General features: G+C 42.6%; 2 protein-coding genes across 5 annotated transcripts in view; one reads left to right on the top strand and one right to left on the bottom strand.

The window, feature by feature from the left end:
• The first annotated feature begins 13 nt into the window (after positions 1-13).
• On the top strand, positions 14-11,781 carry NTPCR (nucleoside-triphosphatase, cancer-related). The gene is made up of 5 exons (XM_042795743.1): positions 14-94; positions 2,326-2,488; positions 3,586-3,682; positions 6,435-6,644; positions 11,392-11,781. Exons 1-5 carry the CDS (start codon positions 61-63, stop codon positions 11,458-11,460), a joined length of 573 nt encoding a protein of 190 aa, XP_042651677.1. The 5' UTR covers positions 14-60; the 3' UTR covers positions 11,461-11,781.
• A 5,925-nt stretch (positions 11,782-17,706) lies between these two features.
• Positions 17,707-24,310, bottom strand: part of PCNX2 (pecanex 2) — a 160,505-nt gene continuing 153,901 nt past the window's right edge. For 3 of the 4 annotated variants that reach the window (XM_042795740.1, XM_042795741.1, XM_042795738.1), the window contains 2 exons: positions 21,394-21,842; positions 17,707-19,364 (listed from right to left, as the gene is read on the bottom strand). In XM_042795740.1, the coding sequence (XP_042651674.1) occupies positions 19,191-19,364; positions 21,394-21,842 (623 nt within the window). In that variant the 3' untranslated portion in view covers positions 17,707-19,190. The remainder of the gene's footprint in view (positions 19,365-21,393; positions 21,843-24,310) is intronic. The other variant, XM_042795739.1, reaches the window with a different exon arrangement.

Here is a 24,310-nt window from a genome sequence, read left to right on the forward strand (position 1 = left end):
GGGCGAGGCGAGGCGGTGGCGGGTGGGGAGAGGGCGGAGCGTGGGCCGTGGTCCCCCGCCATGGCCAAGCACGTTTTTCTCACGGGACCCCCAGGTAACGGGGGCAGGAGGAGCGTGGGGAGCGGAGCGGGGCTTGGGGGGGGGGCGGCCGGCCGGCCCGGCCCGGCCCGGCCCGGCCTGGAGGTAGGCGGCCGCCGGCGGGGCTGTGAAGTGCTTAAAGGGGGGAAAAAAATAAACTCTGGTATGGCTAATCCTGCTTCAATTAAACCGCAACCATTAATAATTTCTGAGCATTCATCTCTTCTGTAACTTAATTGTAATGATTTAGTGCTTCCAAACCTAAATGATCAGTTACAGGGTAATAATTGGTGTCCCAGATGGGCAGGCCCTGATTGAAGCAGTGGAGTTGTTTATCATGAGAGGGGAATCTGATTATTGCAGAGGTAGAACGGGATACAGTATGAGGGTCGAACTATAAGGTTGATGAAGAAATAAGCCAGTTACGATTGCAAAGCTTTCTTTTGTGGCCTGGAAGTAAGGCAGTGGGCCTAACTCTCCTTTCTGTGAGCCTATTGCAGATGCCTGTCTTGTCTGGAATTAATTTAAAATGCTACTGCTAGGCTGAGATAGCAGTACATTCCACCCACTTCATTCTGCCTTTCAATTCATTTGAATAAAGACAGCCCTCCGGGGGAGGCAGAGGTTAGGCCTGCTTAGGCCTCCCCTCTGTCCATTTAACTGAAGGTGAATGTACTGCTTTGATTAGCTAAATGCATAATGTTAAGCTTTCTTAAACTTAGTTTGAAACGTTTTCACTTTCTTTGACAATTTACTGAATGGAGGTAACCAAATTAGAGATAGCAAATCTATTTAGACAAATTAGCGTAAAGTCATGTCCAGAAACAAGGCCTCGGGAAGGTGGTAGATACTGGTGGTGCCACATTTGTCATTTTATTTTTCAAATGTCAGGAATCCCTTTGGCTACAGTGTTGAAAAGTTTGCTTAATAGTTTGACTAGGTGCCCTTGAAGCCACAGAATATTTTGCCATTGATATTGACTGTTAAGAAAGTAGTTCCTAAGTCTACTTAAAATCTGAGGGAGGAATTCGGTATATGCATATTGGAATGATTTCTGTTGACATTTTTAGGCACCTCACACTTGGTCTATATTCCTTGTCTCTAGGATTTTGAAGGTTTATTCTGCAGGATATTTTCTATCTTCTGATTTTTTTTTTACAGCGATGATTAAAAATTAAGTAGTAACACTAAATTTTGTGAGAGGCAATAAAGTTGAGTTTAAAAGGAGATTGTCAAGAGATGTACTTGTGCAATGGCAAAGGAGAAGAAATAGCTCCTTTGTGGGAACTGAGAGGATGTCTGGAACATGGCCAACATTCATGTCATAGAAGATACATCAGACTGTGCTAGGAGACATCATATGGTGAGGGTTTTGGGGATATGTCTTAGGGTAAGAAAATGGATTACGGGACCACAGGATAATTGATGTGAGAAAGGACTTCAGGAGGTGTAAAGGAGGGTCAGCTATGAGGCCAGACCAAGTTGCTGAAGGATTTTATCCACTCAGGGCTTGAAAACCTCAAAGAATGTGAAGACTGCATAGCCTCTTCGGGCAACCTGCTCCAGGGTTTGATTGTCCTTGAGATAAAGAAGCTGCTCCCTGTATCTAGTCAAAACCTCTCTTGCTTCAACTGCTATAAGAAGCATGCTGCTTCTTTTGGAAATACCTTCTGCCATGTAGGACCCGATATGTCGGGGACACTGGGTGCTTCTGATTTCTAGGACATCAGTGGAAGTAGTGTGTCCTTTGTGACAGCTAGGCTCCTGGTAATAGCAGTCAGCTTTGACCTTACGATCTAAAAAGGGGATGAATTCAGCTCTGATCTTAAAAAGTAGTGAATAGAAGTGGTAGAAAGGGAGATTCATCAGTCAGTCTTCAGCTAGCTTGGATATCAGCTCTGTAACAGTAGGGCTCTCATATATTTATGTGTCTTGGGGCAAGCTTTAAGGTCTACCTGTGCACTATCTAAGCTAACAAGTTCAGTGGTCTCCTTGGATATTTGTACCATTCTGTTTTGACTTCACTGTAGACATACTTCTTAAAGGCTAATGAAACATGACAGTGTCAGTACAGGATGAACCTCAAAAGGTGCTTCTGTTCTTTCCTACCATTAAAAAAACCAATTTGTAAACTTAAAAAAGTAATCAATATTCCTGCTGAACGAAGTCATTACTGTGGTGTTTAGAAATAGGCTTTTAGTGTAGGAGAATAATGCTGTGTGCTTTTTGTTTTATCTTTATTTTTAGGGGTTGGAAAGACTACTTTGATCCAGAAAGTCACTCAAGCTCTAAAATCCTCAGGCGTTCCTGTTGATGGATTTTACACCGAGGAAGTTAGAGAAGGTGGCAGGAGAACAGGATTTGATGTTGTCACTTTGTCTGGAGAACGAGGACCTTTATCTAGAGTCAGGTACCGAGGTTTTAATAACTGTAAGGGGCTTATTGTTTTATGTTTGTGCTCTGGTCTGTCAACATGTTAAATGCTCTTCCAGAAGGTCATTTCCAGCACACGTATGACTTTCATGGTCAGGTTCTTTGTTCAGTTCTTGTGTCCTGACTGATAACCTGTATTGTGTTTGTAGACAGTGAGTATATTGCATAGTGAAATATTGAAAATGTGCTAGGGAAGGGTGTTTCTCTTACTGCCTATTTTACACCAAATATAGAGGAAGCACTGCTGAGCCTTTTATTGTGAGGCCAAGTCCCTGGGATACAGCAAGTAGCTTATTGTAGGCAGAGAGGAAGATTTTTTGTTTCCACCAGCTAAGTTATAGAGATGGAAGTGGAAAATAAATGGGAAATTGCATATGACATTGCTTTAAAGAGCCACTGACTGGCCCACAAAACCGACATGGGAGTTTTAAGAAAAAGAGGGTTTCAGACCCCCACTAAGAAGGATGCTTCTGAAGTGCAGAGGGGCTCACAGTCTCTCCTGATTCACTAAACTTAGCTTTTCACCCTTTATGCAAAACTTAGTCTAGGTCCTGGTGTGACGTTAGCACCTCGTTCAGACATAGTTGATCTGACTAAATAGTTTGCACACTGCTAATAAAGAAGGTTCACCTAGGATATAGCATGATGCAGCACATGCAAACTGAGTATTTTTCCAAGATTGGTTAGGGGTTTTATAGGCCATATGGAAATTTGGGGTACTGCTGTGGTGCTGTCTGTAGTGTCACATTACCAAATTCAAAGATCTGAGCTGCGGGCGTGTATTTTGATTTCAGTGTAAATAAACTTAATGGCTTCTAGATCCCATTGTCCTTCCGTACACTGTTCAAATTTGAGCTTACATAGTTGTGAAGGTATCTTGTGGTATATTTATTATCTGAAAGAATGGTATCTGCAGTATGACTTAATGGATGGATTACAGAGTGTATTTCCTTTTCTTAGAACTAAGGGGATTTGACTTTAATAACTTCTCATAAATCCACCTGAAATGACTGCAGTGTATTATCACTAAATTTAACACTTAGAAGGAATTGTGTATCTCTCTTTCAAATTTAGTTCTGATTCTTCTACTTCAAGACGTGAATATCGGGTCGGACAATATGTTGTAGACCTTGTTTCATTTGAGCAGTTGGTTCTACCGATGCTGAGAAATGTGAGTATTCTATGAAAGCTGCTGAAAAATGGATGCTTTATGATAATAGGTGTTATTGGAAGGCCCTTCTAGAGCCCTAATTTTTGATATTAATAAATGGCTTGTTTGTTGGTTATCACTGCTTCTGTCTGACTTCAGGGTCAGGAAGCTGGTGGGGCAAATCTGTCTTGTTCTCTTGTGCTTATTGTGGTGTTGGAGAGATTGCAATTCCCACCTCAATTCTTAATCCGACATTGTCCTGTGAGCAGGACCTCCTTGGCCTGAGAAATGGCTGAGAGGAGGTTTCTTCCTATGCCACTGTCTTGTATATTGGAAAGCAAACAAAATGTAGAAGTGGCTTAGCATGCAGAACTGGATGGAGTCAGTGGGTCAAAGAAAAATGCTTTTGCTGCTGCTTTTCTTCTTTACAGCCTTTTTTCCTCCCTTTTGTTCTGTTTCCCATCTTGTTCCAGTAGAAGCATTAGTTTCTTGAAACCAGTGGTTATTTTTGATGACTACTGTCTAAGTACCTGCAGACTGGTAGTTTTTAACTGAAAATAGCAGTGTGATAGTTCAGGATTTAGCCTGCTGCACAAGGAGTGCTCTGCCTGTGAAAAGACTTTCCACACAGTCTTTTTCCTATCCTCCTCTGACATTCTGTTACTGCCTTTTTCCTTCTCCTTCCTCTCTCAGTCCAACCTTTCCCCTCTCCAAAATTAAACAAGAACAGATCTGATTTTGGCAATAACATATCACAAACAGTGTGCAGCAGCTGCTGAACTGTACTACTACGAAAACCCTATTGTGATTTTTCTACACTGCCAAAGCTCAGGGGGCCAAGGAAGAAGGCACTGCTTAATGAACTTCAAAAGAACAAAATGCCAAAGAGTTGCAAGGAGCAAAAATGAGATTGAGGATCTGATTCTTGTTTTTGTCAAGGAACATTAAAGTCTGAGAGTAGGGAAGCAGAGACGTTGTGGGCAAGGGAAAAAGGAAATATGAATAAAATAGGACAATTTTTATATGTTTAATTTTACTGTAACTTGATTTACTATGTTAGTAAATAGAAGGATAGTTTAATAAGCCTTCATTAAGCCAGTGCTGTACTTGGAATCCTTTTACTGCTGCATTAATACGAAGTCCAGGAGAGATCTTGCTAGAAGGGTGTTAGCAGTATTGAATTTTTCTTGTTGTTTTATAGCTTTCTGCAAGTACAAGAGAAGAATAAAAGGGGCCAGCAGGGTCGGACAGTACATGGCCCTGTTCTCATTGAAAGCACTATTAATCAGTTTTATGGGAATGTGGTCGTGCGTGTAGGTGGCACAAAATGGGAGAGGAGGAGAGTGAGGAAGATCATAGAACTGAAACAAGAAGAGGCAAATGAAGAATGAGGGCAGGAGAGTCACAGGTATGGTCAAGTTTGATCAGAGAGCAGCACAGAGTGGGCATGTGCCCATTTAGTTTTGAGAACAGCTTCAGCTCTTAAGGCTTGGATCTCCTTCATTCCAGTGAGAACAGGGGTAGATCCTACAATGGATGATCCCTCTGGTTCTGGAAACTTTACCAGGCAGGACTGAGGATTTTTTTTCAAAGCAGAATGCTCTGTTTCTGAGTGTGTGACCTAGTGACTAGTATTGGCTTTTTAGCTCACTGATCTGTGAAAGGATTTTAGATAAAACGGTTACTCAGCAGGGACTTAGCTTGAAAAGATTTTTAGGATGCATCTTACACAGTTCTTCCACTTCCCCAGAAGCAAAATACACAAGGCGAAGCATTTAGATTTTTTTTTTGTTTTTTTTTTTTAGATTCTGTATAATATGGCTTATATTGGTATATATTCATGGATCTACAGTGGCGTTTTGACTTGAGGTGGTTTCCTCCTCACTTCTATAAATAATGGAGTACGTTCTTGGTTACTTTTACCAAGAGAGGGTACTTCCTTCTCTGTTGAGCTTTCCAAGTTGCCTTTCCCTCAGTGGGATGAACTTGTGTTCTTTCCTAGACTTCCCTGCTGCTCACACCAGTCAGCAGCACGGTACTATTCGGCACAGTATTCACTTCATGAAGAACGCAAACATGCCACGAATGTGGTTAATCGCTAGTACGGTGCCTATCCTATCTATGATCCAGGGGGTGAGCTAGGACTATAGAGTAAACTATATCTTGACAAAGAAATATATGTGACTGTTCTAATGTGAGAGAGGCTTGGAAGCGTCTTGATTGTTATCCAGATAGCTTTGAAGCAAGCTAGTTGTTCAAAGAGAAATTCTAGTTTTGATCCAGCTACAAGAGGAGAAACTTCCAAAGCTAGATTTAATGCAAGTCTTTTTTTTTTTTTTTTTTTTTTTAATACTTGTGTGGTGTGGATATTGATCTATTCTAAATGTATAATTTGATGGGAAGAGTGAAGTTTTGAAAAATTGGTGTCCTTCTGGTTAGAGAGTGCTAGTAACCAAAGTGAAATTCTTAATTGTCAAATAGCTCGTGTGGGACCACTGTGAGAATTCTACTTTGAAGAAAAACTGATATTATGGCTGTTTCATATTGTAATTGGTATTTGTACTGTACGTGTATTTTTATCTTTCCAAAAATCTGTGCTGAAATAGAAATGTTAGATTTGTAAGTCTGTCAGCTACCAGCAGCCGCTTTCCCCAGTATTGCAATTGAATTGATTTGGTTTGGAGGTCCTTTTTTTTATTAGCATAGAAATTATTCCTGTTGCTTGTTCTAAGTTCTGTGTTGTTTACAGTCTCTTGATACACTTTTCCCACAGGTAAACCATGGCAATGATGCAGAGAAAAAAATTTGTGTCATAGATGAGATTGGTAAAATGGAGCTCTTCAGCCAGGCTTTTATTCAAGCTGTTCGTCAAACGCTGACTTGTTCGGGGACCATGGTGCTTGGAACTATTCCAATACCTAAGGGAAAGCCACTGGATCTTGTTGAAGAAATAAGAAGTAGGAAAGATGTTAAAGTGTTCAATGTGAGTAATATTTAATATCCTTAAAGAGCCTTCTGTTCTAGGTTGCTGGTTTGTATTTGGCTCTGTTTAAAAACTTAACTGTTACTACCAATGATAGCTGTGGGTAGCTTGTATGAAATAAGTTTTTTAGTTTCCATTTTATACTTAATGGGCAGGTGTTCACCTTATTAAAAAAAAAAATCACATTTGGCACTTACTGTAGCAGTCTCACACAGCTGGCTTTGCTTGTGAGGGGCTGTAGAAGTAATGATACAGTTGTTTTAAAAGGTTTTCTTGCTATAGTATTATTGCCATATAAGTATTCATTATTCCTAAGAGTTAAATCTTTTAAAATGCAGTCAGATTTCTTTTTTTTTTTCAGAATAGCTTGCAGAAATATTGCCAGTAATCATATTCAAGGAAAAAAAAAAAAAGGGGGGGGGGGCAGAAAAAGGCAGCAGTCGATTTTGCAGAAATGATTTCTAGAAGAAAGACACTTATAAATGGAGTGTACTTTTTCTGGAATCAGTGAAGCAATTTTGGAACTCATGTTATTTTTATAGACGTAATTTTCATAATATTGTGGCCTCAAAGTGCATTTCTGATAGGTTACAGGGAGGTTTTCAAAACTTACCACAGCAAAACATAGCTTGTTCACGAGAATACATGCATCAGGTTTTCTTAACATCTGTAAGTGTCCTGGATGCAAAAACAAAACCAAGCTAAACGCAGCCCCCACTCCTTTGATTTATATGTCTGCTCAGTGCATACTATTTGTAGTAGAGAATAAAGATACATATCCAGTACTGAACTGTGTATCTCTATAAATTATAAATTCAGTAAGTGGGACTTACATATCCTTACTTACTAACGGGGGTAATATGCTGTAGAGCAGTATGCTGTTGCAGCCTGTTCTTTATCAGAGGCATGCCACAGTGAGAATGCATACTTTGTTTGCATCCAAATGAATGAGGAAGGCAAAAACACTATCTCAACAACTTTATACTGGATGATCTTAATTACTGCAGAGAAAGCAAAGGCTCCATCATTTATTTTTCTCTTCAAAGTGAGATTAATAAAATTGCAGTGCTCAGAAAAGTTCCTCAGCTTTCTTTTAATTGGTGGTCCCATCATCATCTTTAATTTCTGTTTTTTAAATTAAATACTTGTTTAATTAAGTGCTAAAGCAATCTTAGGAGCAAAGATGAGAGAAAATTCCTTTCTTCGTGTAAGCATTCAATTCCTACCAGTGCTTTTGGAGATAAAACCTCAGGTTTCCCACTGGCAAGCTGATGTGTGTTAGTTGTCAGGCTACTGAAGAGGGATGCACGCCAATGGGAGTTTTATATGACTTGCTTTACCAGTGGTAGGACTGGGGAAGAGGGAATGGAGAATGCCTTACTGAAAGTAACAGTCATTCAGTGCTTTGGCCGCAGTCATGGCGAGGCAGGAGTGTGCACTTGGCCCTCTCAGGGGAGGAAACTGAGTGCTAGAAAACAGCATTTGGCTTTTCAAGAAGCTTTTGAGGCTTCCGCTCTCTATCAGGTGATGTTCTGAGGGCACGTGCCACTCAGCCCCAGGTTCTTAGCTGTGTCTACCTGCCGATACATGTTTCCGTTAAGTACTGGCTGCAGCCAGCAAAAGTCTTCCTGAAATTTCAATGGAGCAATGTTTTCTCTACCAAAAAAAAAAAAAAAAAAAAAATTACTAAAAAAAATGAGCCATCCTGTTTGTGCTGCTGAGATTAGGATGTGCAGGTTTCTCTGTTTAAGTAGAGTTCTCCGGTGAATCCACTAGCCAAAAGCATGGATGTGAAACGTGTGACAGACTACAACAGTTCCAGGGTGGCAGAGACCTCCTGTGCTGAAGGCTCGTGCAGGAGAGCGTCTGCCTCGCTTGCTGCAGTGACGCGCTGCGTGCTCTTTCCTGGCTAGTTAGAACGTGTACGTGAGCAGGAGCAGAACCTGCCCGTGGGGAGCCAGAGGTGTTACTGGCTGAAGTAAATACGGAATTGCCATCTCTGTTCTTCAAGGGCTGTGGCATGGTGAGAACCTGGAGTGCCCAAATGCTCATGGTCAGTTATTTCTTACTAAATTTTATGGTGCCTGGAAGTGTGCAGAAGTAGGTGGCTACCTTCCAAAAAAGTTCTGCCTGCTTTGTTACTTAATACAGAGTTAGGCTGCATTCAAGTAACTCAGCAGAGTTTTCTCATCCTTCTCTTAGTGTCACAAGGACAGTTGTGATGTTTGGCACTAATTGCAGAGAGACGGCTGTTTGGGGTTTTACAGTCCCTCTGCTTTGAAAGCGTATTCAGTTGGTGTAAACGGGCCCAGATGCTCTAAAAGCAGCCGAGCATTTGGTCCCAAATGTTTATTATGTTTAGAGCACTTCACTGTAGGAGCTCTGATATTTAACACGTTTCTTTCCATTGTTGCCCAGTTCCATTTTGCTGAGAGCTAAACTTTCCAATGAAACTACAGAGGCTCATTTTGCACGGCCCAAGTCTGTGTCGTTTTGCAGACACAATGTTATAAATAGGATCAGATTACCCTTAGCTGCTGGCACATCTTCATTTTCTCCCATTTTCCCATCTATTAATGTTGATTCCATTAAACCCATTAGTGAAGTTCGGGTGCATATATGCCTTCTAAGAAAGAAAAGAAATAATTAAATGGATCAGAGGAAGAAAAGGTTCCATTTGAACAGACTGTACAAGAGAGGTTTCCTTGACAATACTTTTTTCAACAAGTAAGGGAAGAAAGCTTTTGTCCTCTGCAGTTACTTGCTTAGAGTCTAGGTAGTAGTTTCTTCCCGATTACCTAAACGCTTAGTATAAGCAGCATCCACAGTTATTTTCAACTCCCTGTCTAAAAATGTACCCGTCTGTTTGTACCTTCAGTAGTGATACTGGGAGATTTGTTCTCTCTGGGAAAGCTGCCTGCACAAAATGTCTCCACAACTTAAGAGGAGACTTATATCTATCAAAAAGCCTTTGTAAAACAGTTGTGAAAATTTCCCAGCACTTGGCACTTTCTCCTTGCTGCTCTCACTGGGCTTCTGGCATGGAGGTATGGAAAAGGGATAGATAAAATGTAGTATTGTTTTTGTTGGCTGTGAGACAGTGAGAAGAGCTATTAAATGTTCTGAAGGTCCTTTGAAAGTCAGGATATCAGACACTTGCTGTGAGATTCAGAATTTGGCTGATCTATGCTCTGTGCCTTGTTTACCTTGGGGTGTCTCAATGGCCTTACGGAAGAGCTGTTCCATTCTTTGTTGTCTGGCTCTTATTGTTACTGTGGGGTTTTCTGTTTATCTTATAATAGGCTTGGAATGATACTCGATAAAGACAGCAACATTTTCAGGCAGATCTTCCCTTTCATTCCCTTTCTTCGGTTTGGTTTCTTTTTTTCATCAGACCCATGTTGATCTGCTCTCTTGAATTCAGGTGATGTAGGTGAGACCGCAGTCTCCAAGTTGGTTTCCTGCATTTGCATAGGTTGTCTGTGACTGTACATAGCAGTAGGCTCCTAGGCCCAAATTCTTCAGGTAGGACTGTCACCTATTTAAAAATAACAATAATACTCTCTCCTGCTTAGTATTGACTGTAGTACTGAAAGGGATACAAACCCTTGTGCTCAGATCTGAGATGCAGCTACAGGGAATGCAGTGAAACCTTGCTGGTGGAGAGTTTTGTGCCATGGGTAGTGTGGTGTCTCTCCTTCCTTGTCAAACAGCATTTCTCAAACTTTGTTAAAAATATGAACTCCCTTACTTTTTTTTGACTCGTCTGCCTTTGTCTGATTTCTTCCTGCCCTCTCTGCAGGGATCTGAACAGTGGGGAAAATTTCTTAGGCTTTCTAAAATGAGGCTTTTGCTGACACTTCACAATTGCATGTTAACCCTTTCACCACCCCAGCCATCTCCCCAGGTTTTGATTGAGTTAGTAATGCCTGGCACTGTGGGTCACAGGGCTCTGTATCAGGACCCAGTCTATCAGGAAGGGGTAATTTACACCCCCAGCTCCCTCTGTGGCCCCCCCAGCTCTGTGCTCTATCGTTGCGGCACCTGGGAGCTGAGCTGACTAGCAAGTGCTAACATTTGCCTGGCAGTTTACAGTAATCTGCATGTGCTGCAATGCAGATGGGCCCAGCAAAAGGCAGGACACTGGACTATATGGATTTTCACATGTACTGGTCTTAAAGCCCAACATTTCCATGGACTGGTCAACCAAAGGTGTACCTTAGTGTGCTACAAAAGCCCCCCAGCTTTCTCAGGTAGTCTTATTTCTTTTTCAAAGTGTTTCTGTCCTACAATGTTAAGGTTTCTGCTTTAATTTTTTTCACTGCAGATGTTTTTGTCTAGGTCTGTTATCCTAATAAATACAACCCTTTCAAGTACTGAAGGCATAAGGACTCCACTTTGTAGTAGGAAAATTGTATTTAGTAATTAAAAAGGATTTCTAGTAAATGACAAAAGTACATGCTGGTTCTTCGAGTGATTCTTGCTAGTTATTCAAACCCTGAATAATACTGCAAAAAAAAATGTGTAATTAAATCAAAAACATCACTGAATGTTCAATTTCATATGCAGGTTTGTGGGGTTAGCTTTATTATGTTCTCAGTAGCAGAAGGCAGCAGGTGTTTGACACTCATCATTCCTCCTCTGAGAAAGAAATGCGTTTGAATTTCTGCTTTGTTTGTTTTTGAAGTAAACACCGATACAGAGGTTATTCATCAAATTACATCAGTTTTAATTTCTCTTTCTCTAGGTTAGTAAGGAAAACAGAAACAGCATTTTGCAAGACATCTTGGCAGCTGTAGAATCCTGCAGAAAATGAAGACCTTTTCTTGCCGTTAAACACAAAAGGTTTTATTTTAACAGAACATTACAATATTTTGCGGATGTTTTGGAGCCTGTCCTTCCTGCTTTAGCCCCTGGAGGCTTCACTGGAGCCTTCTGGGTAAGCAAGGTAAAGCTGGTAAATACTCTAAAATGTGAAAATGAGATAGCAGGATTCTTGTTTATTAGTTCACAAGCTGATCCATTCAGAAAATTGAACGGATGTGTAGTTAACGTCCAGTTCTAATCTGGGTATTTGGGAGTTAGGCGGTCTGACTCTGGTCTTAGTTACACCAAGTAAAAGCAATTAACTGTCAAATCTATTGGAGATCTCAGTCTTTCAGAGTGTGGTGTGGACTGTTCTGCCTGGAGGGCAATTGCCTATCTGGAGGGTAGCCCTGGTGTGACAGAACAGAACCCTGCCCAAGGCGTGTGCTCTGCCCGGTTTATGTAGCAGTGTCTTTGCTGCCGGTGTCGCAACTTTGGCGTGTCCCTGTGTGCCTCAGCATGGCTGCTGACGATTCATGAGGTAGAAGGAATAAGCAGATGCTCTGCCCCTACCCTCAGACCCCCTTCTCTCCAGTTGCAGTATAATAAACGTTATCTAGAATTTCAAGGAAGTTTCTTGGAGTTCCAAGTGACATTTACAGAATTCCACTTCAGGAGGAAAAATAACCAACTCTACCCTTTCCTGAGTGGCCCAGACAGTAGTTGAGGGCCACATTTTGTGTTTATTTTCAAGTTTCTGGTGGCAATTCTGCCTCTCAGCCCCTTAAACATATATATATATATATATAAATCTTCAAGTCCATGAAGTTCAGTCAAATCTTGACTTACATGTTTCATGTAGAGTATATTAAGTCAGGATTGACTTAATACTGCATTTGTCTATATGGGTTTTACAGTCTGTTATGTTTATTGATACTTTTTGTTTGGTTGGGCTTTTTCCTTATTCAATTCTATACATATTTAATGGTGAAATAAGAAGTGTTTGAGAGTATTAGACAATGTGTTTCCATATGAGGTGTGCAAATGTGTTCAGGAAAAGTGCTGCCATTTAATCAGAATTGCACGTTGTGAAAACAGAATTCCTTCCCAGCTGTACACTTCTTCATTGTAGAATTTATAGTCACCTCTGGCTGTAAAAAGTTGTTAAGAATTCAGTTGTTTCTTTTTTTTCTGTTCAGCTCAACAACTGTTAAAATGAACAAACTATTTAAAGACATTTTCAAACACCATTTTAGTTACTTATTTTTGTAAAACTGACACCCAAAGCTGTAGGGGGCTGGATGGGGACAGGTGTTTTTACAGGTGCCTTGGAAACACTTGGGGCATGGAGGAAATGTCCTTTCACTTTCCTATATTCAGAACAAGGGTGTGGTACAAACATTGTGCTCCACAGATGGTAGGAGGTGGGTGCCATGTTAAAGAATGCCATGGTGTTGTTCCCTGGCTGCCCCGTTACACGTTCTGCCCAGATCTGTTTGGGTGGCAGTAGCGTCTTCATCCTACTTGGCAAAAAGAGAATTCTTCCTGGGATCCCACTCCTTTGAAAGTGTACTTGGCTGCTTTTTGCAAAATAAGGCTGTGCCCTGAAGGTATCGCTAATCCATTATTTACTTCAGGCATCCTGCTCAGACAAGACACCTTGTTAGAGGTGCTGAAGGACTCGGGACCAAACTTCAGGGCTACGTGCCATAGACTTTGAAACAGAAACCTGTCTGCGCTTAAGTGTTGGGTGTCCTACTGTTTCAATGTCAAGTTTCTTCAACTGTGAAATATGCTGCAAAAAAAAAATCATTCTTTCAATAATTAAATAATTACCCAAAGTCTAGCAAGGTTTTAATGGAACTGCAGTTGAGTCTCACATGAGGACTGACCTCTAATGCTAAGAAAAATGGAGATATTTGACACTTCTCTGTAGAGGCTGGGGAGGGGAGCTCCTTCAGGAGTGGTGGCAGAGTTCAGTTTTCCAAATTCCAGTTCAGCCAGTATTGTTGGGAGTTCATCACTTATAGTGGTATTTGTTCCTCCTAAAAATAGATATATTGCCCTGCATATAGTGCCATGATGCCTACTGTAGTCCCATCATTTAATAGGCTGGAAAAAAAAAAAAAAGTAAAAAAGAATCATAACAAGTTTGGGGAGCTTTCAGCCAGTGCACTTCTAGTACTTTTAAGCCATTGTCTCATTGTGCAGGGAAGCCCTTCTGTAGCGAGGGTGGTTAGTCACTGGAGAAACTGGATTTTTCCTTCACTGGAACTGTGAGTGAGGTTTCAGCCCTTTTAAATCAAAGCGTGTTTTTGCTGTTGACATCAGTGGTTCTTGCTTTCTGCTACCTATCTCAAGATTGGTGAGAGTCTTTAATTTGTTGTTGTACTTTCTGAAAGCCCATCTTCTCCCTGAGCTAAAGTGCTTTTCAAGAGAAATAAAGAGAAATTTTGTGGACCGTGTTCAGCAGGAGATCCTAGATGACCTTAACAGTCATGTCTGGCCTTTAAATCTGAGACAGGCCTGAAGAAATGATTTGCCTGTTTCAAATATACATCGAGTGAGTGAGTGAGAAAGTAATATTTCCAATTGAAGTTAGTTTTTTATGATGCCCTGTGTTTACTTTTGGAGGTAGAGATTTATTTTCTGGTCTTGAACTAGTAAAATATTTGGAAGGCCTTGAGAGCATTGTAACAACAAACAGAGCATTTGCTATTCCCCTGATGGGCTGATTTTACTAATAGCACACATTTGGTGAAAATAACCTCTGATGTACCAGCAAGATTCCAGATGACAACATTAGTGCACCTGCAGGTTTTAATTGGTGCAAAAAAGGGGAGACTATGAGGTACCAATTATTCTCTCAAAGCCTAAGAATCAAGGATGTTTTTGGCAAGGAGGCTTGTAATTCCAACATAAAATTGCACACAGCATGGAATAAACAGGGCCTGCATTATTTATCATGCATTAGACAGTTTTTGACTTGTAAAACTCTGAGAAGGCTGAATGAGAGAGGTGAATCTTTAACACTGGACCTACTGCAAAGTTAATTAAAATAATATGTCTGTGTTGCAGATTTCAGGATGTACAAGCACTAGTGAAACATTGTAATTAAATACCAGCTCCCAATCCAGGGAGTAATCTAAATATGGCAATAATTGGGTAGTTAAAAAAATACGCATTGATGAGAAGATGATTATTACATGCAGGAGAATTTCACTGGTAATTCTAATGTTCTAAAATGAGCTGCACAAAATTCAGCTAATCTTTAACTTAAATTCCCCAGCAAGAGAAGAGCAGTCAGTTGGTGGGTTGGAGCCAAATGCAGATGACATTTCTTGCTTTATTCTAACAAATAGCTTTTAAAAAAAGCTGTGAATGACATCGCAGAGACTCCTAGGAACTTAATAGCTTCAGAATGTCATTCATAGATACTGAGAGTATCTGGCCATCTTGTCGTGGGAAAAAGACTCACAACAGTAAGTCCTTCTTGCTAACATTTGTCTTAAATGCAGTGAATGCCAAGATTTTCCATCTATGGGAATGAGGTGAGATTTTTCAACAAGAACTCCAGTTCCTCACACAGAAGTTTGTATGACACTTCAAAACGGAGGGAACGGCAGGATCTCGAGCATTTGTATTTTTGGATGAACGGAAATGAACTTGGTACACTGCACCCATCTCTGTTTCCCACTCGCTCGCTGCGGCGGGAAGCGGCCGGGCTGGAGGCCAGGCTGGAGGCCAGGCTGGAGGCCAGGCTGGAGGCTTGCCAGCGTACCTGGTGGGGGGAGCAGTTCAGCAGGCTGTGGTTGCCTTTGGTAAAGTGCTGCTAAAAATCATCTCGCCAGATCTTCGGGCCGTGCTTCAGCCTTAGGAGTGTAGCACCTGGCTTTTACCGTGTGAGGGAAACAAGAGCCTGGTAGCCAGAGGAAAGTTTAGGAAAACAACATGGGAGCGGGGTAAGTACCCCACATTTGATGCAAGGGCTGAAGCCCTGTCTTTGTGTTTGTTTTACCATCTACTCATTATCGTCCTTCCTGTAGCCTGCTGTACTGTACGTGTTCCTCTCTGGTTGTGAGGGCCCCGCCGAGCCCATGTGCATGAAAACACTCTCAGTGTGTCTTTTCAGCTGTGGTGATGTTATCTGGGGTTAAGCTGGGGGGAGGCAGAAAGGCCCTCCATCTCTTCATCTCCTCTGATACTTCTATGAAAGAACTGCACGTACCTAATGCTCTTGTGAATTCAGTGCATCATTTCCTCAAAGGATGCATTCAGCTCGCTAACGAGATGGGAGTGTCACTGCTTCAGGTTGTGGAAACAAGAAGGCTCTGGGCTGGCTGAACGAGCATTGAGCAGGTTTCTGCCTTCAACCCCTGCTCAATAAGCAGCCTCTGCAGCTCTGGAAAAATCAAAGCGTAGCACCTGCATCTTCAAAACTGACACAAAGTGAAACTGCATATAAAAGGTAGTCCTGTGTTGGTGGTGGCCATCCTTCCTGCATCACAGCTGTGGTAAGAGATCAGACGTGCAATGCAGGCAAACTGTTCAGCCTGAGCAACTGCAGGGCCAAGCTTTAACAAGTGTCATGCTTTGTGAAACCCGCCATCGGTGCCACAGCTGATTTAACAGCAGTGAAAGTTGCCTTTGCTTTTAATTCAGAGCCCCAAACTGCCCAACAAGGGGGGTGCTGGACGTGTCACAGGTACCTCCGTCTTGCAACTCTGAAGCACCTTGTGCGTGAGGTTGAGTACCCAGCTGTCGGGAATAAAAGTGTGGCTTAAAGCTGTTGTGTGTCTGTGGGCACTGGTGCTGAGAAGAATATTCCTACGGACTCAGGTGACTTTTGGTACTGTGCAGAGCTGTTCTGAGCAGCTTACTGTTGAAATTATGCCTTGGGTAAAGGTTAGGTATCTGTCAGCTTTGTGTGCATCAGAGCCTTAAATGCATCTTCCATCGTGTACAGAGTAAACGGGTCTTTCTCTACCTCACACCAACTTGGGGAGAGGTCGAAGATGTGTTTAATCAGCATGACCTCATACCTAGCGCCAGGTTTGATTTCTAACCATCATGTCTTAAGTTTCTGTAGGATTGGCCCATATTTACAAACACTGCACACAGCAGCAGTCTTATTGATAACAGCAGACTATCTCCGAAATTATAGAGAAATGTAATGCGAGAGCGTGTGCTGTCTTTGTTACTGTTGTTAATGGTCACTCTGGGATCTTTTCAACCCACTGTGCTACAGTAACAACTCTAGGGCAAAACAAAAACTGTGGAAGACCTGGCTACCAAAAGGAACTCATTTTTGAATCCTACCTTGACTCCTGCTGTGCCCTGCGCCTCAAGGAAGGAGTCAGGACGTGCCTTCTGGCAGCCGTCCCGTGCAGCAGGAGGCTGAGCTTCATGGCACACTGCCGTCCCCAGGGAGTTCTTGGCGTAAGGCAGGGACTGTGAGGCAGCTGCATTCTCTGAGGGTGCAGTCCCAGAGGGCACGGAGATGGGGGTCTCCTACAGAAGATGTGGTGCTGGGCCGCGGCTTGCCGCTGGGAGGGTTTGTGCAGCTGTTTCCCAGTCTCGTCCAGTGCGCTTGAGCGGGATACCGAGAATAATTTAGGCTGATTGGGACTACTGGAGTTACTGATTTTTGATGGAAATTAATTCAAACTTAAGTTAAAGATTTGAAAATTGGAGGCCTAAGTGAGGCTAGCGAAATACGGGAAGGTTTTTAGTGCTTTCCATGGCTGCCTGTTTGCCCTGCCTCCGCACAAGGCAGGGTTTAGGAAGACAGAGCAGCGATGGTTTATTTTAGTAGACTGCCATGTGGAAGCCCCCAGGGCAGAAGTGGGGCTGGTGGCTGTTAGTAAGTGCCCTCCGCCTACCTGTATAACCTCCAGCCTTCATTTGTAATGAAGCACTTCATGAGCAGGGTGGTGGGAGGGGAGGTGTGATCTGCCAGAAATGGTCAGAAGGGAGCAGCTGAATTCAATTTCTTCTTCCACATCACACCTGGATGCTGGAGGAGGCATTAGCAGGGCCTAAACTGCACTGCTGCCCGTGTGGCTCAGGGGGCTGTACCTGAATACTCTGCTTTTGCCCTTGGGAACATGAGCAGAATTTTGCCAAGGTTGGGCTGAGCTTTAGAAGCAAGCAATTCACCAGGATCCGAAGCGAAAGAAAAACAATAGAATTCTCAATTTCATAAGGCAGAAAGCAAGTGAAGACAATTCAAAACAAAAAAACAGAACCCAGAAACTGCTGCCACACAAAAGATACTTGGATCATTTTATTTTCACTAGGTGTTATTTAGTTCTGCTACTTATAATCTGGAGTGTGGCACAGTAGGAAGCTCGGAATGCAACAGTGTATTGCCTAACAGTAATGAGACGTAGCTACAGCATCTCTTGTTAAATCTTTCTTGTTAATTGGGACAAGACAGCCTGGCTGCACCTCATCGTGTTGAGAATTAGAAGCAATCTATGGTAGTTACAGTAAAGAGGAACAGCAAGACGCTGATAGCTGCGATTTTTTTAATTAAAAAAAAAGAATGAAAACAGGCGCGTGTATGTTTAGACGGTATAATAGAGGAAGGGTTTCTTGTAGCCTTTTGGCTTCCAAAGTAGTCATGCATTCCTGTAAATCGGTGTTTCTCAAACTTCATGAAAGCGTGGCCTACCCTGTTTGCCTCATCTGTCTCCATGCAACTATTAAATTGGCAGCAGCTCAGTTTCTCTGGGGGGAGGGAAATCAGAAGGCTCTGTAATTACTGGCTACAAGTGTTTGTGGACACTGAGCTGTGTCCAGCAATTAAAGGCATTTAGCTGTTGCCTTCCTAATACAAACACTTCCAGACAATAATTACAGCCTGCTTTGCACTTTCATGTCCTTGAGGAGGATTCCCCTGGGCCCTTCTGCAACTCCCAAGGGGGCTGTTGCCTGGAATTTGAGAAACACCGCTGTAAACCAAACAGGAGCACGAGATAATACCTAAGAGCAGCTGTTTATGCAAAGCTGCTTTCTTTGCAAATAAAGTGCACTGTATGCTTTGAAGGCTTTCCATGCACTGGATACTTTCTTTTCTCACACTTGACTTTTGTTTACCTGTGTAGCATGGCTTGTTCATACAATAATTCATTATGGCTGCATGCAGTATATCAGTCTGTGATGCTATGTTGCTATTCAGAATTACCACCTGCATAACGTGTTAAAGAAAAATAAGAGAGATTTGCTGTTGGAAAAAAAAAAATAATCAGATTTAGCAGTAATGTTACAGTACATGTTGTACTGTCCTTTTCTGTATTCACTGCTTCTGTTCAGAGTTGCCTTTTGCTGTACATTATATATCAAATGCCAATTAGTTTGCATGCAATCAGCTGTTCAGTTGTCTTGTGTGCTTTTCAGTGAGTTGTATTAATATTTCCCACTGTATTCATTTGTGATTCCAAGTGTTCCAGGGGAAGGAACGTTAAACAGGTTGTATTCATTGTTCTAGGATTTACAAGAACCTGAGATGAAGTGGCACTGTGTGTTTTTTAGGACGTTTTCCAACCCTACCCATGCCAAGGCCTTTAGCTGAAGAACACCTGCCCCACAGTATTCTTGTGTAGAAATTAGAAAAATAAACATTTCGAGGTTGCTTGTTACACTTGAAAGAGCCTAAACCCACATGCAGCTCCCTGACCTAACTCGAGTCTTTATTTAATTCTAAGAAGCACGCGGCCCTTGCACCAGGCATCCTCCTTACTGCTCCTCAGACAGGCTTTGCTGAGACGCGGTGTCCTCCAGGGCCATATCTTCTTGGCTGGCCCTTCTGCACTCCAGGTTCCGGCCCACGAACAGGGCGTGGGCCGGGCCTGCCTCTGGCTGCCCTCTGGGTTCCGTAGCATCGGCTGCTTCGCAGGTCTCGGTGAGCTGCTGGGAAGAGAGGAGGAAAGAGTCAACTAGTTTAGGAAATTTCTAAGTAACACTTCAGCTATTTTTTGAAGTGACAGGTGAAAAAAGTTAAAAATTGATTTAGGAGTGTCATTCTGTGAAACTGCATGGGATTCTTAACATGCATTATTCACGAGGGACTTCTGAAGAGATACTTGTCACACTTTGTGTAACGCATAAATTTGGAAAGAAAAGCAGACCAGGAGCTAGAGGTTTAGTACCACAGATGTACATGTATAGAGAGCTGTAAAATAATTTGGCTTGAAAAGGACTTCTGGAGGTCATCCAGTCCAAACCTCAGCTCCAAGCAGGGCTGACTTCTAAAAAGTTAAACTGGGTTGCTCTGGGGCTTGCTTTATATGCCAATTTTTAAATCCAACTTACAAAGAAACCTGTTCATCAAAACTGGAAGGCAGTTTTCAGCCTGAAAATGTTATGTGTAGCGTCACCCCATTGTACAGAGTCCATCAGTATAAAAGCTTTCCAGAACTGTGCTGTGCTAACATTTAAATAAAACACTTCCTCCTTACCACTTCCAATCAAATAGGCACCTGGATTCTGAGCTGTTCCTTTGTCCAGGATTCACCTCATCTAAATTTAACCACGTAGTCTTAGTGTATCATCTAGGCTGTCAATGGTTGGCAGAGACAGGAGTGTTCCAGGGGAAGATTTCTTCCTGACAGCTGTCAGGATGAAGTGGATTGTCCTCTCCACTGAATAGAGGCACCACACCAACAAGCTACAGAGATTTCATGCCCAAGTTTTAGGTGGCTTAAAGTTAGACAAGGTGAATCCTACCATTAGTACTCAGTACTGCAGGCTGGCTGAGTTCTTGCAAATTAGGCTATAAACTCTTGAGAGTTGGATTTACACCTTGTCATCTGGTATGTTCAGCTGTACATGTAGAAATATTATTAATGCTCATTAAAGTAATGAAGCAGGATTGGACCCAGATGAGTAACATTCAGTCAACTTCTGTCAAAGTTCATGGCAAAACTCGAGGGAACCATACCATACATGGTATTTTTGGGTGGAGAGCAAAATACACACAGGCTGAGGAGCTTTTTTCCCTTGAGGGTTTGGAGAATTCTTTGAAAATTAGGGAAGTTCTACACCGTTCAGAATGATCGTAGCAGAAAAGCATTTTGGACTTTCCATATCCAAAGTCTTGCCATCTTGCCAATTTGGTTTCCATTTTGATAGGCCAAATGTGAAAGTCTGTCTTAATTATGTTGTCACTCAGCCTCCAGTTGCAGTCGCCCTTTCTCTCTCTTCCATCTTCTCACATTACTGCTCTCTACTGCTGAGGTGAAAGTTTCAAAATTCAGGAAAGCAACTGATGGCAACCAAAGTTAAATAAATATAAAGCAGTAACATGGCTATGTGCATTGAATTTTCGAGGGAAGATGGGACTAGAACTGGAAGTTCTTTGTGTGCACTGTTTTGCTGTTAGAAACCGCTGAATCATAGGGCATGCAGGTTTCCTCTGGGAAACATTTGCTTTGACCAACCCTTTCAGCAACAAGGTTTTCAGGACCTGGATTGAATTTCTGGTCAGAGAGAGAGGCAGAACAAGTGCACTGTTCAGTGGGAACTGTTCATCTTTGTACAAATAATTAAGTCCTGTGTAAGCAAGCAAGGAAGGAGCTATTTAGTTTGCTTATGATGGTCTTCATCACCTGGGCTGCAGAAAATGGAGACCCAGGTCCCCGGTCTGAGTGAAAGCAAGAGGGACTTTGGCCCAGTTGCCAATTTCAGGTGCATGTTTAACAGCCAGCCTGTCAGTTACTTACAAATACATCACTCTCATACACACACCAATATTAAACAGTCTCCTTGTGATGCAGGAAAATCCAAAACAAATGCCCAAAACCTGACGCTGTTTTGGAAAAGACTCTTTCCTGACCAGTGAGAAGGAAGAAACCAAACAGTGGTGAGGACAGGTCAAGAACCTGACAGGAAAGCAGTACAGGAGCTCAGCTTAGTACTGCTGTTTTGGCTTCAGCCTTACCCGAGCTGCTTGGCTTGCTGCTCTAGCAGATGGACCCATGGCAATATTCATACTGCTGGATGACTGGGTGTCACTGGTGTTACCTCCATCTGCGGCCGAAAGCCCCGAAATCACCAAAGCACTTGAAAAACTTCTCTTGCCGAACAGCAGGCTGAGAGTTGAGCTGGTGGAAGAGGCCAGGCTGGACCTGAGCATTGCCGCGGCTCGGTCCTGCACAGTCAGCTGGCCAGCCACAGGAGCAGCGGGGGACTGGGAAAACACCGATGTTGCCGAGTTGTGGAATGACAGCTGACTACTAGAGAGCCTCTGGGCAATTTCGTGGGCAGATGTAGATGTCTGGATGAAAGGCTGGCGGCTTTCTGCAATTGCTCCAGAGTGGCTTGAAGCAGGGGGCCTTTGGTTTAAAGCGCTGTGTGCCTGGACGGACTGGCTCCTGGGTTTTCTCCTGCCTTTAAAAGGAAGATTAATATATTTAAGTAAGTGGCATCCTGATGAACTCCATGCTACTGACAGTGCATATTACTATTGGCATATTACTACTGGTTTTATCAGCATAAGAGTCCCAAGAATAACAAATAATAAATTGCTAAACCTGTGAACCTTTCTGTGTTTTCCGCTACAGGGGTTCTGACTTTTAGTCAGAATAGCTCCAGTGGTTCTGCATTGAGTCAAAAGAGAGGAAAATGAGAAGGCACCCCAAGGTAACTACTCTAATCACAGGCTCACACCTATTCTGCCACGTATGTTTTAACCTGGCCCGTGAATGATTGAGTGCAGTGTTGCTGTAACTCCACGCCCCTTTGACAACCACACTAAAGTAGGAGATGTTGAATATCCACCATAAATGGCTTGGTATAATTAAACGCAAAAATAAACCCAAAAAACTGTGAGTTAAAAGAATGGCACATGAAAAAGAATTATTCCTGCATATGGGGAAAGAGAATTTGAGGATTCAACCAAGTGGAAGACCAGAGCATTCAAGTCACAGGACTGTTTTTAAGATTAATACTAAATTACATCCGAGTTCCATGAGTGATATTTACAGTATATCACAGACTGCAACAATGTGAACACCTCTAGTTAGGGAAGTCTGTTGGAGGTCTGAACGAGGCCCACAGAAGGTTCTTGCCCCGTTCTGTGAAGCGTCTCAATGCAGCCACTGATGGATACAGAGAGTAGATGAGATAAGCTGTTCTGACAGGCTGAGACAATTTCTATCTTCCTGGACATACACACCCCCATTTTGAACATTTATGTCAACACCTTATATCATTCAAACAAGCAATTCTTGTGTTTCTTGTGCTTGCATACTTAAATAGGCATAGAGTGAAAAATACATCAACTTACTGGCCAGGGAACCCACCAGAGACCTGCTTGTACCCAGGTCCTCTGCAAATGGCATGCAGTGGGCTGGCACGGGCCCCGGGCCCCGAAGGAGTTCTCAGTTCCTGCAGACAGGCTCTAGCCCGGGCTTACGCAGCAAACGCCCCGTCACACGAGTGCCTGCTTGGCTTTTTTGCTTTCCGGGAAACTCCAAACACTAACGCGAGCTGGCATTTTGGTTTCCTAGCTATAGCTATGGGGTAGAGAGTTGATGCCAGAAAATCTGTTGAAAGCCATCAATGCAGAAACAAGTTTTTCTGACAGGCGTTTCCAGGTTGTTGGTAATTTTTTTTGCTCTGGTTTCTCCCAATACCCCAACTATGCAGGGGAGGGAAGCACTGAAATTCCTCCAGGTACTGAAATTTTGCAGGCATGAAGGAATATAAATCTCCCACTGTTTTCTAGAAACATGACTGCTGAATTCACGAGGGTTCCAGTAATGCAGAATTTCATATCCAGACCATTTATATTATATAGCCGAATTTTACATCCACAGACCAGCCTTCCAGAGGCTGGTATCATTAGCCCCGTTTTTCAGATGCTGAAGCAAAGAGAATTTAGGTAACTTGGCACAGTCAGATGGCAGAGCTGGGCCAGAACCTAACTGGAGCTCTTTAGCTGGACTAAAACCTCGTTGGTTTGGCAAATGCTGGACACTCTCACACCCCACTTACAATGGATCTTTAGTTCTACTTCTATACTCCAAACAATAAAAAAATCATTTTCCTAAGATGGCACACAGAGCAGCATTCTCTGCAGTGAGAGCCCCAAGATCTCTGCTTGAGGGACAGACCCGCACGGCTCCTGCGTGCCGGTGTGTGATGAAGAGGAGGGCAGGCACCGTGCCGGGGGTCAGGCCTGGCTGCCGTGTGCCCGTCTGGCCTCTGCAGGGATCCAGGTTCTTCGAACTCCGGGATTTTAAGTGCTTTGGTTTCTCCATCTGATGGTTATTTTAATGTGTTACCCTTTTTAAATAAAAAGAGCGGACTGGAATTAAGAGCAGAGGGGCTGTGGTGTGTTAGCTTGTGCAGGGGCTAACGTGGCCAAACATCTGTTTGTGATTTAAATTGCCAAGCTGACCCCTGTCCAAAATTATTCTGTATTCATCCCAAATGCAGTGGTTAGAGCATTGGACAGGAGACCACCCGCGTCTACACATAAATAACTCTGTCCCTGAAAACACTTAGAAACAATGGCTGTTCTATAAACTGCATCATGAAACAAGGACACTTTGGGGGAGAACCCCTCACGCTTCCAGTGCTCCCGATTTTGGTCGCACTTTTATACAGGGCTTTCATTGCATTTTGCAGACTCAGTGGCACCATGCTGCAAATGAAATATGAAATATGAAAACATTAAATGCACTTAATCCATAGATTATGAGTCTAGAAGGGATTTCTGTGATCATCTAGTCTGCTGTGCTATATAGCATGGGCCACAGAAATTCCTGGAATTAATCCCTGTATGGTATTACTGATTACTACGATTGTTTTTAAGAAATGCATCCAATATCCCCAATCATGGAGAACCCATC

Source organism: Tyto alba, unplaced genomic scaffold, assembly GCF_018691265.1.
Source record: "Tyto alba isolate M040663 unplaced genomic scaffold, T.alba_DEE_v4.0 Super-Scaffold_22, whole genome shotgun sequence".
NCBI classification, from domain to species: domain Eukaryota; kingdom Metazoa; phylum Chordata; class Aves; order Strigiformes; family Tytonidae; genus Tyto; species Tyto alba.

What these genes read in the sequence shown, in the direction of transcription:
- NTPCR (XM_042795743.1), top strand. Translation starts at nt 61, where the DNA reads ATGGCCAAGCACGTTTTTCTCACGGGACCCCCAG. An exon ending in TTTTCTCACGGGACCCCCAG is followed by an intron (nt 95 to 2,325) that starts GTAACGGGGGCA and finishes CTTTATTTTTAG; the next exon opens with GGGTTGGAAAGACTACTTTG. An exon ending in TTCTACCGATGCTGAGAAAT is followed by an intron (nt 3,683 to 6,434) that starts GTGAGTATTCTA and finishes CTTTTCCCACAG; the next exon opens with GTAAACCATGGCAATGATGC.